At 42.7% G+C, this 13403-nt stretch overlaps 1 protein-coding gene across 3 annotated transcripts in view; it reads left to right on the top strand.

Annotated features, from left to right (window-relative positions):
- The window catches only part of GIT2 (GIT ArfGAP 2), a 117699-nt gene that overhangs the window by 8891 nt on the left and 95405 nt on the right, over nt 1–13403 (top strand). For all 3 annotated transcript variants that reach the window (XM_075830682.1, XM_075830672.1, XM_075830691.1), the window contains exon 2: nt 10044–10177. In XM_075830682.1, coding sequence (XP_075686797.1) covers nt 10044–10177 — 134 coding nt within the window. The remainder of the gene's footprint in view (nt 1–10043; nt 10178–13403) is intronic.

Genomic DNA, 13403 nt, shown 5'->3' with positions numbered 1-13403 from the left:
TCTCACTATGACATGTCAGAAGTTTGAACATTTAGTTGCACTTTAAAGTGGGCACATACTGATTAGCCGGCCATAAATGTTAGATTGGTTGTCACATGGAGGGGAGTTCGAGAAACCCAGGAACTTTTGGGAAAAAAAAATACAAGAAACTTTCTAATAAACTTATTAAAGGATCGCTGTCATTTTGCTCAATTTCTGATGTATCATAGCAACATGGCAGAAGTTGAGATTGGTTAAGGTCCGGGTCCAGAGACCCCCATTGATCACTAGAACAAAGTGACTGTGGTGCCATGCCCCCTCAGCTTCCGCTTTCCTCCAGTCGTATACTGTATATTGGCTAACCAATCACAACTTCGGACACGTCTTTTTGTCATAAGACGTTCCATACACGTCCATAATGATGGCACCACGACCATACAAGAAATAATATTGTGTGTGTGGCCTGTTCTTCCAAATGTCTTCACAAATCACAGCTGTCCATTGTAATGCCTAGCAAAGACCACACCTAAATTTGGTTAGGATTGTGCTAATTCCATGTGATCTTCAAATTGCCGGTGTGTCAGGATCTTGTCCTAGTCTGCAGGTGGAGAAATATCTCTAACGATATAAATAAAGCGACGACAACCAATTACCAGTAAGTATAAGCCTGTGAGCTGTGACGTCAGCTGGTTAAAGGGGGTTATCCGGGGTCCGCAAAAAAAAATAAAAACCCCACAAATCTGTATAAGCACATTTCTACACTACAACTACTCTGCCTGCACAAAGTCACACTTCTGCGATACTCATCGCTTCTGATGTAGCCGCTCACAAAACTTTCAGGTAGGCGCGACAAGCAGTTTCATAGCACTCTGAAACTACAGTTCCCTTCATGCCCTTCTTTTCCTTTACAGGCCTGTATCCCTGCCCGCTCAGTTAGGGTATGTTCACACAGCAGCCTCCGTTACGGCTGAAATTACGGAGCTGTTTCCAGGAGAAAACTGCTCTGGCATTTCAGACGTAATGGCATGTTCAGGCGTTTTTCGCTGCGTCCATTACTGACGTAATTGGAGCTGTTTTTCTATGGAGTCAATGGAAAACTGCTCCATTATGTCTCAAGAAGTGACATGCACTACTTTGACGCGGGCGTCTTTTTTTACGCGCTGTCTTTTGACGCTTTGGAGCCGTATTTTCGGACGTAATTCGGGGCTAAAACGCCATAATTACGTCCGTAAATAGGGTGTGTGAACCCAGCCTGATAGTGCGCATTTGCTGGGAGATGCCAGTCGGAGATGGGGCTGGCTTACTTAAGCGAATGCTTTGATGACGCGCTGACACCATGGAAGTGCGAGACCGCTTTGTCACGTGGGTATGCGCCGGCGCATCATCAAGGCAGACAGAACTACAGGACTTCCAGACATGTGACTGCGTTCCCAAACGGGGCATCGACACAATATTGGAACTAAATGTATATTCGTAAATATCTTTTATGTGTTTATAATGCTGAAATAACATTAGGCAAATTTGCCATTCAGAAAACTGGGTGACAACTGCTTCTGCATCATCAATAGTAGTCCTTTTTGTTATCACCCAGCTCTCCCAGGACCAGAGAAATGAGAAATGGCTTTGGTTTTACATTTTGACATGAGGACTACTCAAGTGTTGTAAGAACACATGATGGAGGTGAGACCCTTACAGTGTGTGTATTGTGTTGGTAGCGTATTGCTCCCTGCTGAGAGCGGATACATGTAAACGTCTGCTTGGTGAGCACCAGAAATCTTGGTGAGATAGAACTACAACAGGAAGTAGCTGTCTTTTCTTCATGTTTTGACAGCAAATGCCACAAATATGCCCTTTTTAGGTCTGTTGTATTATTCAGAATACAGCCGGAGCGACCCATTGTGTATGTTGTTAGTGAGCACAGGACATACTGTTACATTGAGAAGCTTTATTTTTTTATTGGCTTATGTTTTAGTTTCAGATAAAAGTGGCACATAAAACCCATTGTTGGTCAAGACAGGAAGAAGATTGCAGAAGTCTTTACACATGAAGTTTTGCTGTTCACATTCAATCTCTGTTGCGCCGCAAGCTTTTCAGATATGCTATTGTTTATAGCTCTTCAGTTTTGGACAATGCATGGTTGTATTCGTGACAGTCTTCCTAATTCCCCTGTACATTATAAGCAGCCTACATCTATTCTTTTAAAAAAAAATAATTCTCCTTATCCAATACCCATTTGTACTATGTTGTGTGTTTCACACTAGTCAAAATGGGCTTAAAGGACAAAAACCACTTCCGCCGCCGAGATCTGGCGGTGGCTTGTCCCGTCCCCCCCCAAAAAAAACGGCTGGCTTTAGTTATATAGATACATAGGATTCCTTTTTCTATGTAATATCTATATATGTCATGTCCAGGGAATGCGCACTCCTAATTTCCACCAGGGAGCTGCTGAAGACAAGCACATAGTTAAGACAAGTCCAGCCAAACCTGAAAATACAGGTTTGACGAGTTTAGGAACATCTGTCAACTTTAGGAATATTCACAAGAATTCATTTTTTATGAAGATGAAGTTCTTGGCAATAATTTAAATGAAGGAAATAACCCTGATGGCATTCAAAATCTACTCTATATTGCCAATAGTATGTGGACATCTATCCTAATTATTGAGCTCCGATATTGTATCCACACCCGTTGCAAACCAGTACATACAATCAAGCACACAGCCATGCAGACTCCATAAACAAACATTGATCGTAGTATGGGTCATACGAAGAGCTCCGTGCTTTTAAATGTGACCCTTCATAGGATGCCACCTTTGCCACAAGTCAGTTTGTGACATTTCTGAGCTGCTAGAGATTGAAGCGTCAAGGGGTAACCATTCAGCTATAAAGCGGAACACCAAACAAACTCAGAGCGGAGCCGCTGAGTCCTGAATCATGTGGCACGTGATAATCGCCTATCTTCATCCTGACCACAAATTTTCAAGCTGCCACTGGAAGTAACATTAGCAGAAGAACAGTGAGTCGGGAGAAATAGTTTTTCATGGCTGAGCAGCTGCATAGAAGCTTAAGATCACCAGGCCCAATGGCAAGTGTCGGCTGGAATGTTGTGAACCTTACCACCACTGGACTCTGGAGCGGTGGAAACGCGTTTCACTATCTGGCAGTCTGATGGATGAATCTGGGTTTGCTGGATGCCTGGAAATCGCTACCTACCGGAATGCATAGTTCCTACTGTCAAATTTGCTGGAGGAGGGATAATGGCCTGTGTGCGCCATTTGTTACTCTTCTTACTGCTTTTCTTCGTTTCTCCCCTCAGGCTTCCTCAGCAAGCGCCAGGGCCTTGTATGTCCAAACAGAAAAGATATGGGCAGCACAGTAGAACAAATCCTCCAGGGATCCGACTTGTGGATTCCCAAATGTAGACATGGAGTGCTGCCTCTTCTCCTTTAATTTTTTCTTTTTTTAGGGCCTTATACATGATACAGCACTCAACACCAGTGAAGTTTTTTTTACAAAAGTATCAAGGCTGGTGTAAAATGGCCAAAAGTCGAAATTTTCAACGCTAATAGTGACTCTTGGGCCCTTTTCAACTTTTCTACACCAGAAAACTGGCGTTTGATGCTTGCTAAATTCCCGCCTTGGTCTGATGAGTTAGCTGTGAAGGAACTGGAGTTGCCTACACAGAACACTAACCTCCGCTTTATCAAACCCCTTTAGGATGAATTGGAACGCCAATTGCGATTCAGACCTTCCTGTCCAATCTCCCTGTCTGACCTCACAAAAGTTATTTTGGGTGTATGGGCAAAAATTCTCAGACACTCCAAAATCTGGTGGAAAGCCTTCCCAGAATAGTGGAGACTGCTATAGCTGCGATAAGGGGGCCCAACTCCCTATAAACACTCATGGTTTTGGAATGGGATGCCAAACAGTGCCACACCTGTGCGTAGGTTTACTTCAATGGATTGGGGTTTGGGAAGCTGAGATACATGGTGCTTTTCTGTGGAGACCTAAAACTGAAGAGCTGCTTTAGGCTATGTTCACACGGAGTATTTTGGGGGAGCAATATCTGCCTCAAAATTCCGTTTGGAACTTTGAGGCAGATATTCCTCTCCCTGCACGCCGATTTTTTTGCGGCAATTATCGCGCCGTTTTTCGCCTGCGGCCATTGAGCGAAGTCAATGGGAGGTCGGAGGCGGAAGCGCCCGAAGATAGGGCATGTCGCTTCTTTTTCCCGCAAGGCAGTTTTACTGCTCGCGGGAAAAAGACGCCGACGCCTCCCATTGAAATCAATGGGAGGCGTTCTCGGGCCGTTTCTGCCGAGTTTTGCGACGCGGTTTCCGCGTCAAAAAACTCGGTAAAATACCCCGTGTGAACATAGCCGGACGGATTATACGCAGCAGAACACAGTAGCCGCAAAGTGGGAGAGATTTAACAAATCTCATCCATACACTGCGTAAAATTTCCGAACAGAAATTGACCTGCGGATTTTGATGCGTTTTTCTCCATGTTGGGAGACGGTGACATCTCCTCTGAGAAACGCAGCAAAGTCCGCACCATTTTCTGCAGTAAAAAACGCAGCGGAACTCCTAGTTTTTCTGGAATTTCTGCAGAAACTTTCTATATCCATTCCGTTACGTGTGGACAAGCCCTTGATGTGTATGAAAGCTTATTTCTGGGCTACTAAAGCCTCAGTGACCCTAAAGTTGTCTGTTTGCCACCAAATTGTATTCTAGTCTATTCCATCCCTGAACACTATAAGGGTCAATGCACACAATGCGTATTATGTGCGGCAAATCCGCATCGTACTATAGTACCAGCATAGACCATGAGATTCCAGCAGCAAATTATGCAGTACATCAGAAAAACGCAGGAAATCAGTCCATTTTAAGCAACAAGAATTTACATGCGATAGCACTAAAATTAAGCACTGCAGGTGAATTTCTGGATTGAATTTTTCCGCAGCGTGTGGACGAAATTTTAAAATTTGTTAATATCATATTAAAAGCAATATGATAAAATAAATTTCATGACACCTTCGCTTTAAATCTCACCCACTTTGCTGCTACTGTATTCTGCTGAGTGTTTTCCGTCTGCAATTCCGGACGGAAAATACGCAGCAATTCTTTTCCGTCTGGACAAGCCTGAATACATAAACCATCACCGAAAAATAAATTTTATAATGCCTGACTCTTTGTTGCATGTAGACCTGTTTAAAATCATTCTTGTTGAGGAAGACGCCCACCGTGATCTGGCGGGTTTACTTTTTATGTTTTTATCATAGTTTTTGCTGAGGTGTTTTATTGCATAGCCCTCCATACACACTGCAATGTTTCATATGTCTAGAGGAACAGTCAACAGAACCTGGCCATAAACTGATGTTTTTCTGTATGGTTTACAGATATAAAAAACATTTCCCCTGTATTTCCCTCTGGATCTGGACACTCCCTTCTTGTCACCCCGCGCACAATTAACCAGTCTGAAAAAATAAAATCCTAAAAAGATTAAAAACTGCCCCTAAAAACATTCGTTCTCAAGTTTTGACTGAAAAGAAATATGGAACTGGAACATGCTGAGACCATGCAGGGCAGAATGCTATATAGTAAATTTCACCTTCATTGGCCGTAAATCCCTTTAAAATAACCTTAAATGGTTGACATTTTGATAGCCTATCCTAGGATATGAGTTAAAGAGACTCTGTCACCACATTATAAGTGTCCTATCTCCTACATAAGGAGATCGGCGCTATAATGTAGGTGACAGCAGTGCTTTTTATTTAGAAAAACGATTTTTACCACTTTGAGCGATTTTTAGCTTTATTCTAATTCGTTTCTTAATGCCCAAGTGGGCGTGTTTTTAATTTAGACCAAGTGGGCGTTGTATAGAGGAGTGTATGACGCTGACCAATCGGTGACCAATCCTCTCCATTAATTTACAATGCACTAGCGATATAGCTATATCAGTGTCCTGACAATGAATATACGTTACCTCCAGCCAGGACGTCATGTGTATTCAGAATCCTGACACTTCTGAATCTTTTCCGTGAGATTTCCAGCAAGGCAAACGTAATCTCGCGAGAATACAATGTAAACTGTCATTTAAAACGAGATTACGTTTGCCTTGCTGGAAATCTCACAGAAAAGATTCAGAAGTGTCAGGATTCTGAATACACATGACGTCCTGGCTGGAGGTAATGTATATTCATTGTCAGGACACTGCAGTAATGTTGGTGTTTGTGTATGTGGCTGCACATAGCGATATAGCTATATCACTAGTGCTGTGTAAATGAATGGAGAGAAGTGCATGATTCTGATTGGTCACTGATTGGTCAGCGTCATACTCTCCTTCTGTACAACGCCCACTTGGTCTAAAGTAAAAACCACGCCCACTTGGGCATTAAGAAAATAATTGGCATAAAACTAAAATCAATAAAGCTAAAAATCGCTCATAAAGTGGTCAAAATAGATCGTTTTTCTAAATAAAAACCACTGCTGTCATCTACATTATAGCGCCGATCACATTATGTAGGAGATAGGGCACTTATAATGTGGTGACAGTCTCTTTAAGGATCACTCCCTCCTCATAACCATTAGTAGGAATGAGAATAGTAACTTAAAGAACACCGTATAGATCTTACCCTATCCTTGTTAAAGGAGTGTTCAGGATAAGAAACATCTATCCTTTTGGATGTGCTTTGAAGTTCTATCCCATTCGCTTGAATAGTGATGAGCAGCAATACCTAATACAGCCCATGGACAGATGTGGCGCTGTTTCTGCAGGAAAAAAAAGAACACTTATTTAATTTTTTTTCTAATCCTGTGTCACTATGCGCTGACTAAATGAATCGAGAGAAGTGCGTTACGCTGATTGGTCAGCGTCATACACTCCTCTGTACAACGCCCACTTGGTCTAAAGTAAAAACACGGCCACTTGGGCATTAAGAAAATAATTAGCATAAAACTAAAATCGCTCCTAACGTGGTGAAAACAGATTGTTTTTCTAAATAAAAAGCACTGCTGTCACCTACATTATAGCGCCCATCTCCTTATGTAGGAGATAGGACACTTATAATGTGGTGACAGAGCCTCTTTTATTGACATTATTGGGTTTCTCCATTGCTGCTAGGAAAGAAACAAATGTTCCTATCCTTCCTCACTGATGTGATTGACAGATTGGCTTTTACTGTGAGCGATTCTACACTCAATATAGTCTACAGGGGCTGGCAAGAGAAGATATAACTGGCAGATGGCTCGACTGAAATTATCTTGTGCAAATCTCTTTATAAGGGTGTGTTTTTCAGAAATGTATATCTTCGCACACAGTCTGTGCGTCAGATGGGTACATATCTTGATCAGATTTGCTGTATGCGTGTAATCTGCAGATCTTCATAGAACTGTTTCTAGTTCTTGAAGCTGAGATGGAAACCTCCTGGGTATGATCTAAAATGAGGGCTAGCCGTGAGAAAATGACCCAAACCAGGAGATTAGATCAAACTTTGTAACCTTTTTAGGGTAAAGCCTAGCAAGATGATCCGGAGAGGGGAGGGAAGTATGCTTCAATAAACTCTATGAAGAATATGTGACCCTGTGACAAAATCATAACTCCACATTAGCCAAACATGGCTGCTGTAACTTGTCTAACTTGTTGTTTCCAGAAAGTAGAGATCAAGAGCATAACAGGAGAACATAGACAGAAAACGGCACTCATCCATCCTGTGAACTCATGTCCTTTCACTAAGTTTTGACATCTTGTCAGTAGGGGAGGACGCTGGTGAATGACTCATCCTTTGTCCTTGTCATTGTTTTTGTCCTTGTACTGTCCAAAGCAATTACATTTGCTGTGTGTATGTTGTACCCTATTGGCATCTATTCCTGTTTCCTGGCTCTCAGCCATGCCGCTAGAAACCACTTGATGAAATCCTCCTCTTGAGATTGTGTATAATGCAGTCAAGTCAGCAGGCAGCTGTCATTTGAAACCACTGTAATTTGCGTCTTCCTATAGTCCTTCACATAAGTGCACCAGCTGATCATACATATCAGGGCAAGTATGTATGGGCAACATCCGAATGAGTTGCTGGACTTTTTATCAGCCAGTGACTATCTAATTTTTGTAGAAACGGTAGATCTTTATCATGAACCTTTTACGGCTTATGTATAACCCATGTTCTGCTGGGAACTTTGCCCAATGCAGTACCTGTATACTCCTGATTTAATACATTCATTTGTAACTTACTGTATATTGCTGCTTTTTTTTATTTATTTTTGCAAGCATAGCGTCTCGTATTATCAACTTCCTCTTGTTTCAGAACTTGCTACACAATCTCAAGGGTAAGGGGAAACACGTGCCAACACACAGTTGCTAGGATGTGTTCATGAAGCTGGCTCTGGATTTCCTGCTAAGAACAACCTTGAAGGGAATGTATCTAGAGCTCCTTTTATTTTTTTGAAAATCAAAGCAAAGAAACTTGACTATCCCGCGACATGCGAATAAGCACTACCGTATGAAGAGCAGCTCTGCAACGCAAACAAATTCATTAGAGCTGTATTCTTTGGGTGGAGAAGGTGCCTTAAAGTGTAGCTAAACGTTTGACAAACTTCTGACCTTTCATAGTGACATGTCAGATGTTTGGATTGGTGGGGGTCCCACCAATCGCTAGAACGAAGCAGCTGAATCCCTCGTGTGAGTGCTCAGCCGCTTCGTGTCTGTTCGGCTTTTCCCGGAAATACGGAGTACGGACTCAATAGACAGTCTGAGCCTGTACACCAATACATCGTCTTTCTGGAAAAAGCCGAACACACACTAAGCGCCCACACGAAGGCTGCTTCGTTCTAGCGATTGGTGGGGGTCTCAGTGCTCGCACCCCCACCAATCAAAACTTCTGACATGTCAAACGTTTAGCTACACTTTTAACCAGTTCAGGACCGGGCTATTTTGCGCCTTCAGGCTACAGTTTATAGCAATTTTTAGCACATGTTCGTTAAATGGCTATAACTTTTTTATTTGTTGGGCTAACGACGTGATTTTTGCAACGTTTTTTTCCGTAGACAATGCAGGTTTCTTTTTTTATCCTTTTTATACACACCTTTTTTGCTATTTTAGAATTTTTATTCATAAAATTTTAAAATAATAGTAAAAAAAATAAGCTTTTTTACGTTTCAGCTATTTTTTTTTGGTAATAACATAGTTTTACCCTAAAATAGACCTTTTTATTTGTGATCGTCATTGTCTACCGTAAATTTTAATATATTACATGTCTATATTCGGGTAATGGGGTCCGCTCTAGCGTTAGAACAATGATTGGCGGGGGGGGAAAGTTTTTTTGCATTTTACTTTTTTTATAAAAAGACCTTTGGGGAACTTTATATATATATTTTTTCTTTCTTTTACACCAGCCCCAGTTACAGGGGAAATCAGCCCTCTCATAGTGACGATTGTCACTAATAGGGCTGTGCTGGGTCTAGTTAGACCCAGCAGCAGTCTGTCAGTAACGGCACCCGGCGATCATGTGACCAGTCACATGAACACCGGGAGCAATAGAGAGAGCGCCGCTGCTGCTGTCTCTATTCCTATACACAGCGTTCATTGAGCGCTGTGTACAAGAGATCGGAGAAGACAGAAGCAGCAAAAGCTGCTTCTATCCTCTCCTCAGGGTCCCCGGCAGTCACTGACAGCCGGAGACCCGACATTCAGCTGCCCGATCGCGCGGGCAGCAAGTTAAAACCCACGCCGTAAAAAGTCTATGGTGTAAAAATACATCCAGCGGTCGGGAACCAGTTAAATGTAACTTAATTTAATGTTTGTTTTTTTTATAGTTGAGGACTTGGCAATATCACATAGCGGTTTAGTTTAGGACAGTTGGTCTTGCTTTTATTTTATCTGCCAATGTGTAGTATGGGTTTAATAAACGAAGGACAATGAATACGTCTACTCGAATAAGCCTGAGCTGTACAAATCATGGAAGCAATTCCGCAGGACCCTAAATTTCCTGTATGTACAGTACCTGGGAACCCCTTTTGTGTTTGATTACTTTGAAGCATGTACTACTGCATGTTTTGTTTTTATTTGCAGATCCTCGCTGGGCATCGATTAATAGAGGAGTTCTGATATGTGATGAGTGCTGTAGTGTACATCGGAGCCTGGGGCGACATATCTCTCAAGTGAGGCATCTTAAGCACACGCCATGGCCTCCTACCCTGCTACAGGTAATGGCCAGGTTTTCTGGTGAGCGCTGTTAAGCTCAGGCAGTGCTAGTCTGTGTGATCTTTATTCTATGTTTTTTCGAGTCTGGAAAGAAACTGCAGTTGCCATAAGAACCTTGCATAACCCTGACTGGATTAGAGCCCATGGGGAGTGTGGACCTTTGTGAAGGTGCAGTCTTTCTTTATGCCTCATAGATCTACAGTATTTTGTTATCTGAAAATCCTGCCGTTAAACATTTATGCAGGCAAAGTATTCGCATTTAACGGTGAGCGGTGGGAATAGGCTCCCTCCCTCTGTCAAACACATTAAATGCCGCTGTCACTAGTGACCGCGGCATTTAATGGGTTAAACTGCCGGAATCGGAGCGCGCTTCGATTCCGGCAGTTGCAGCAGGAGCCAGGCTGTGTATAACAGCCGTGCTCCTGCCGCTGATCGCGTGGGTACAGTCTCAGTACCCGCGCCATCACAGCACGGATATATCCGTCCTCCTGCGCGAACTAGCAGCTGCTGAGGACGGATATATCCGTCCTTCGGCGTTAAGGAGTTAATCGCATTCAGAGAGCCATTACTTTTTATTTTTCCACCGTTGTAGCCATATGAGGGCGGGCCGAGTTGTATTTTTTTTAACCCCTTCCCGACATTTGCCGTATGGATACGTCATGGAAAGCTAGTGCTTCCCGATTTTTGCCATATCCATACGACAAATGGTGGACACCAGCTCAGAAGCGGAGTCGGGGCCATCATCGCCGGATGTCAGCGGTGTATTACAGCTGACCTCTGGCTGTACTGGCAGGGACCGAAATTAGCTTAGATCCCCGCCATTAACCCCTTAAATGCAGCGGTCAAAAGCGATTGCTACATTTAAGTTGTTTGCAGCTCATCGGAACCCCAGCAATGAAATTGCAGGGGTTTCCAGAGACTGCAATGGCAACCGGAGGCCTAATACTGGCCTCCCGTTATGACTAGCACGGAAGCCTTCCAGGACCCGCCCAGCGGCTGAGCCTGAAAGGCTTCCATAGCTGACTGCAAGATGGCACTGGCTCAGCGGTGGATGTCCACAGTATGTTGCATCTGACATCCACCTGTAACGGCAGGAACCGGAGCTACCTCCGATTCCTGCCATTAAACCCTTAGATGCAGCGATTGCTGCATCTTAGAGGTTGCTAGCAGATCGGTAGCCCTGCCATGCAATCAGGACTGGCTACTGCTGCTATGGCAACAGAAGACCTAACAATGGCCTCCTGCTCTGCCATTACGGAAGCCGATTAGGCTCCATCGGGAGGCGAAGCCCAATCGGCTTGCTGTCAGTGAATGACTGACAGCTAATACATTGCCCTAGATAGGTAGTGCAATGTATTAGAAAAAAAATTCTGACCGTTGGACCTTCAAGTCCCCTAGTGGGACTTGAAAAAAAAGTGTAAAAAGAAAGTCTTAAAACATATAATTTTCAAGTAATAAAATAAAACCCAATCGCCCTTTTTCCCTTAAGTCCTTTATTATTGAAAAAAAAGAAATAAACCATACATATTTGGTATCGCCGTGTCTGTAAAAGCCTGAACTATAAAAGTATTATGTTATTTATTCTATCCGGTGAGCCGCGTAAAAAAGAAACTTAAAAATCTATACCAGAATTTGTTTTTTGGTCACTTTGCCCTACAAATATTGGAATAAAAAGGGATCAAAGTCGCATGTATCCAGAAATGGTACCTATAAAAACTATAGTTCGTCTCGCAAAAAACAAGCCCTCATACAGCTCCGTTGATGAAAAAATTAAACCATTATGGTTCTCACAATTTGGCGACAGAAAAAAATACATTCTTTTTACAAAAGTAATTTTATTGTGCAAAAAGTTGTTAAACACAAAGTGCTATAAATTAGGTATCGCCGCAATCGGACTGACCGCAGAATAAAGTTAACATGTAGTTTATAACGCGTGGTGAAAGCTGTGTATAAAAACGTTGCCAGAATTGCGGTTTTTTTGGTCACCCTGCCTCCCAAAAAATAGGATAAAAAGTGATCAAAAAGTCGCATGTACCCCAAAGTGGTACCAATAAAAACTATAGCTTGTCCTGCAAAGAAACCGTCCTCATACCGCTATGTCTATGAAAAAATCAAATTAGTTAAGGCTCCAGTAAGTCAGGAAATAAAAAATATACAGTTGTGCGGCCCGAGGGAAACATTTCTTTTGTTTCATGAGGCGAATTATCAAGGCCCTAAAATTAAGGAACCAGGAAGGGTAGGGCCCAAACATATCCGCTGGAAGCGACGGTGCCCGTATTATACCAGGACAACACTTCCCAGCAAAATTCCCCAAACTGCAAAGATGCGGAGTGTGGACCAAAAGGGGGATAAGGAAGGACGTAATTTATCAGTGCGACACTGGCCTGTGCAGAAAGGATTGCTCCACAGCGTAACACACATCTATGGATTATTTTTCAGTGTTTTTTTTTTTTTTTTAACCCAATTATTATACCACCTGACTATGCCCCAGATGTGCTCTGCCCAGCTTACATGTACCCCCACATAAACGGAAACACCAGCAATGCTCAAACAAAACTACTACCAATCAAATATACACTCCGAAAGCAAAATGGTGCTCCCTCCCCTCTGAACCCTACACTGTGCCCAAACAGCAGTTTACTTCCATATATATATATATATATATATATATATATCGCATCGCCATACCCGGGAGAACCCTTTTAACAACTTTTGGGGTGTGTGTCTCCAGTGGCACAAGCTGGGCACGACATATTTGCCACTGAAATAGCATATCTTGGGAAAAATTTACATTTTTACTTTGCACCATCCACAGCGCAATCATTTATGGAAAAGACCTGTGGTGTGAAAATGCTCACTACACCTCTTAATAAATGCCTTGAGGGGTGTCTATTCCAAAATGGGGTCACTTCTCAGGGGTTTCTTTTGTTATTTCACATCAGAGCCTCTGCAATTGTGAACCAATACTTTGTAAATCGCCAAATTTAGGCCTCGATTTCGCATAGTACTCTTTCACCCCTGAGCCCTGTCAAATGTCCAGGCAAAAGATTAGGGCCACGTTTAGGGTGTTTATAAAACCGGGAAAAACCGCATAATAATTAGAGAGCGGTCTGTCTTGTTATGGTGGCACAAGCTGGGCACCACATATTGGCATATCTATGGAAAAAAACAACTTTCACTCTGCAACATAGTGCACACAAATTTCTGCAAAACACCTGAAGGGTTCAC

Source organism: Rhinoderma darwinii, chromosome 1 (genome assembly GCF_050947455.1).
Source record: "Rhinoderma darwinii isolate aRhiDar2 chromosome 1, aRhiDar2.hap1, whole genome shotgun sequence".
In the NCBI taxonomy this organism is placed as follows: Eukaryota; Metazoa; Chordata; class Amphibia; order Anura; family Rhinodermatidae; genus Rhinoderma; species Rhinoderma darwinii.
This window is presented reverse-complemented; position numbering and strand designations above follow the sequence as displayed.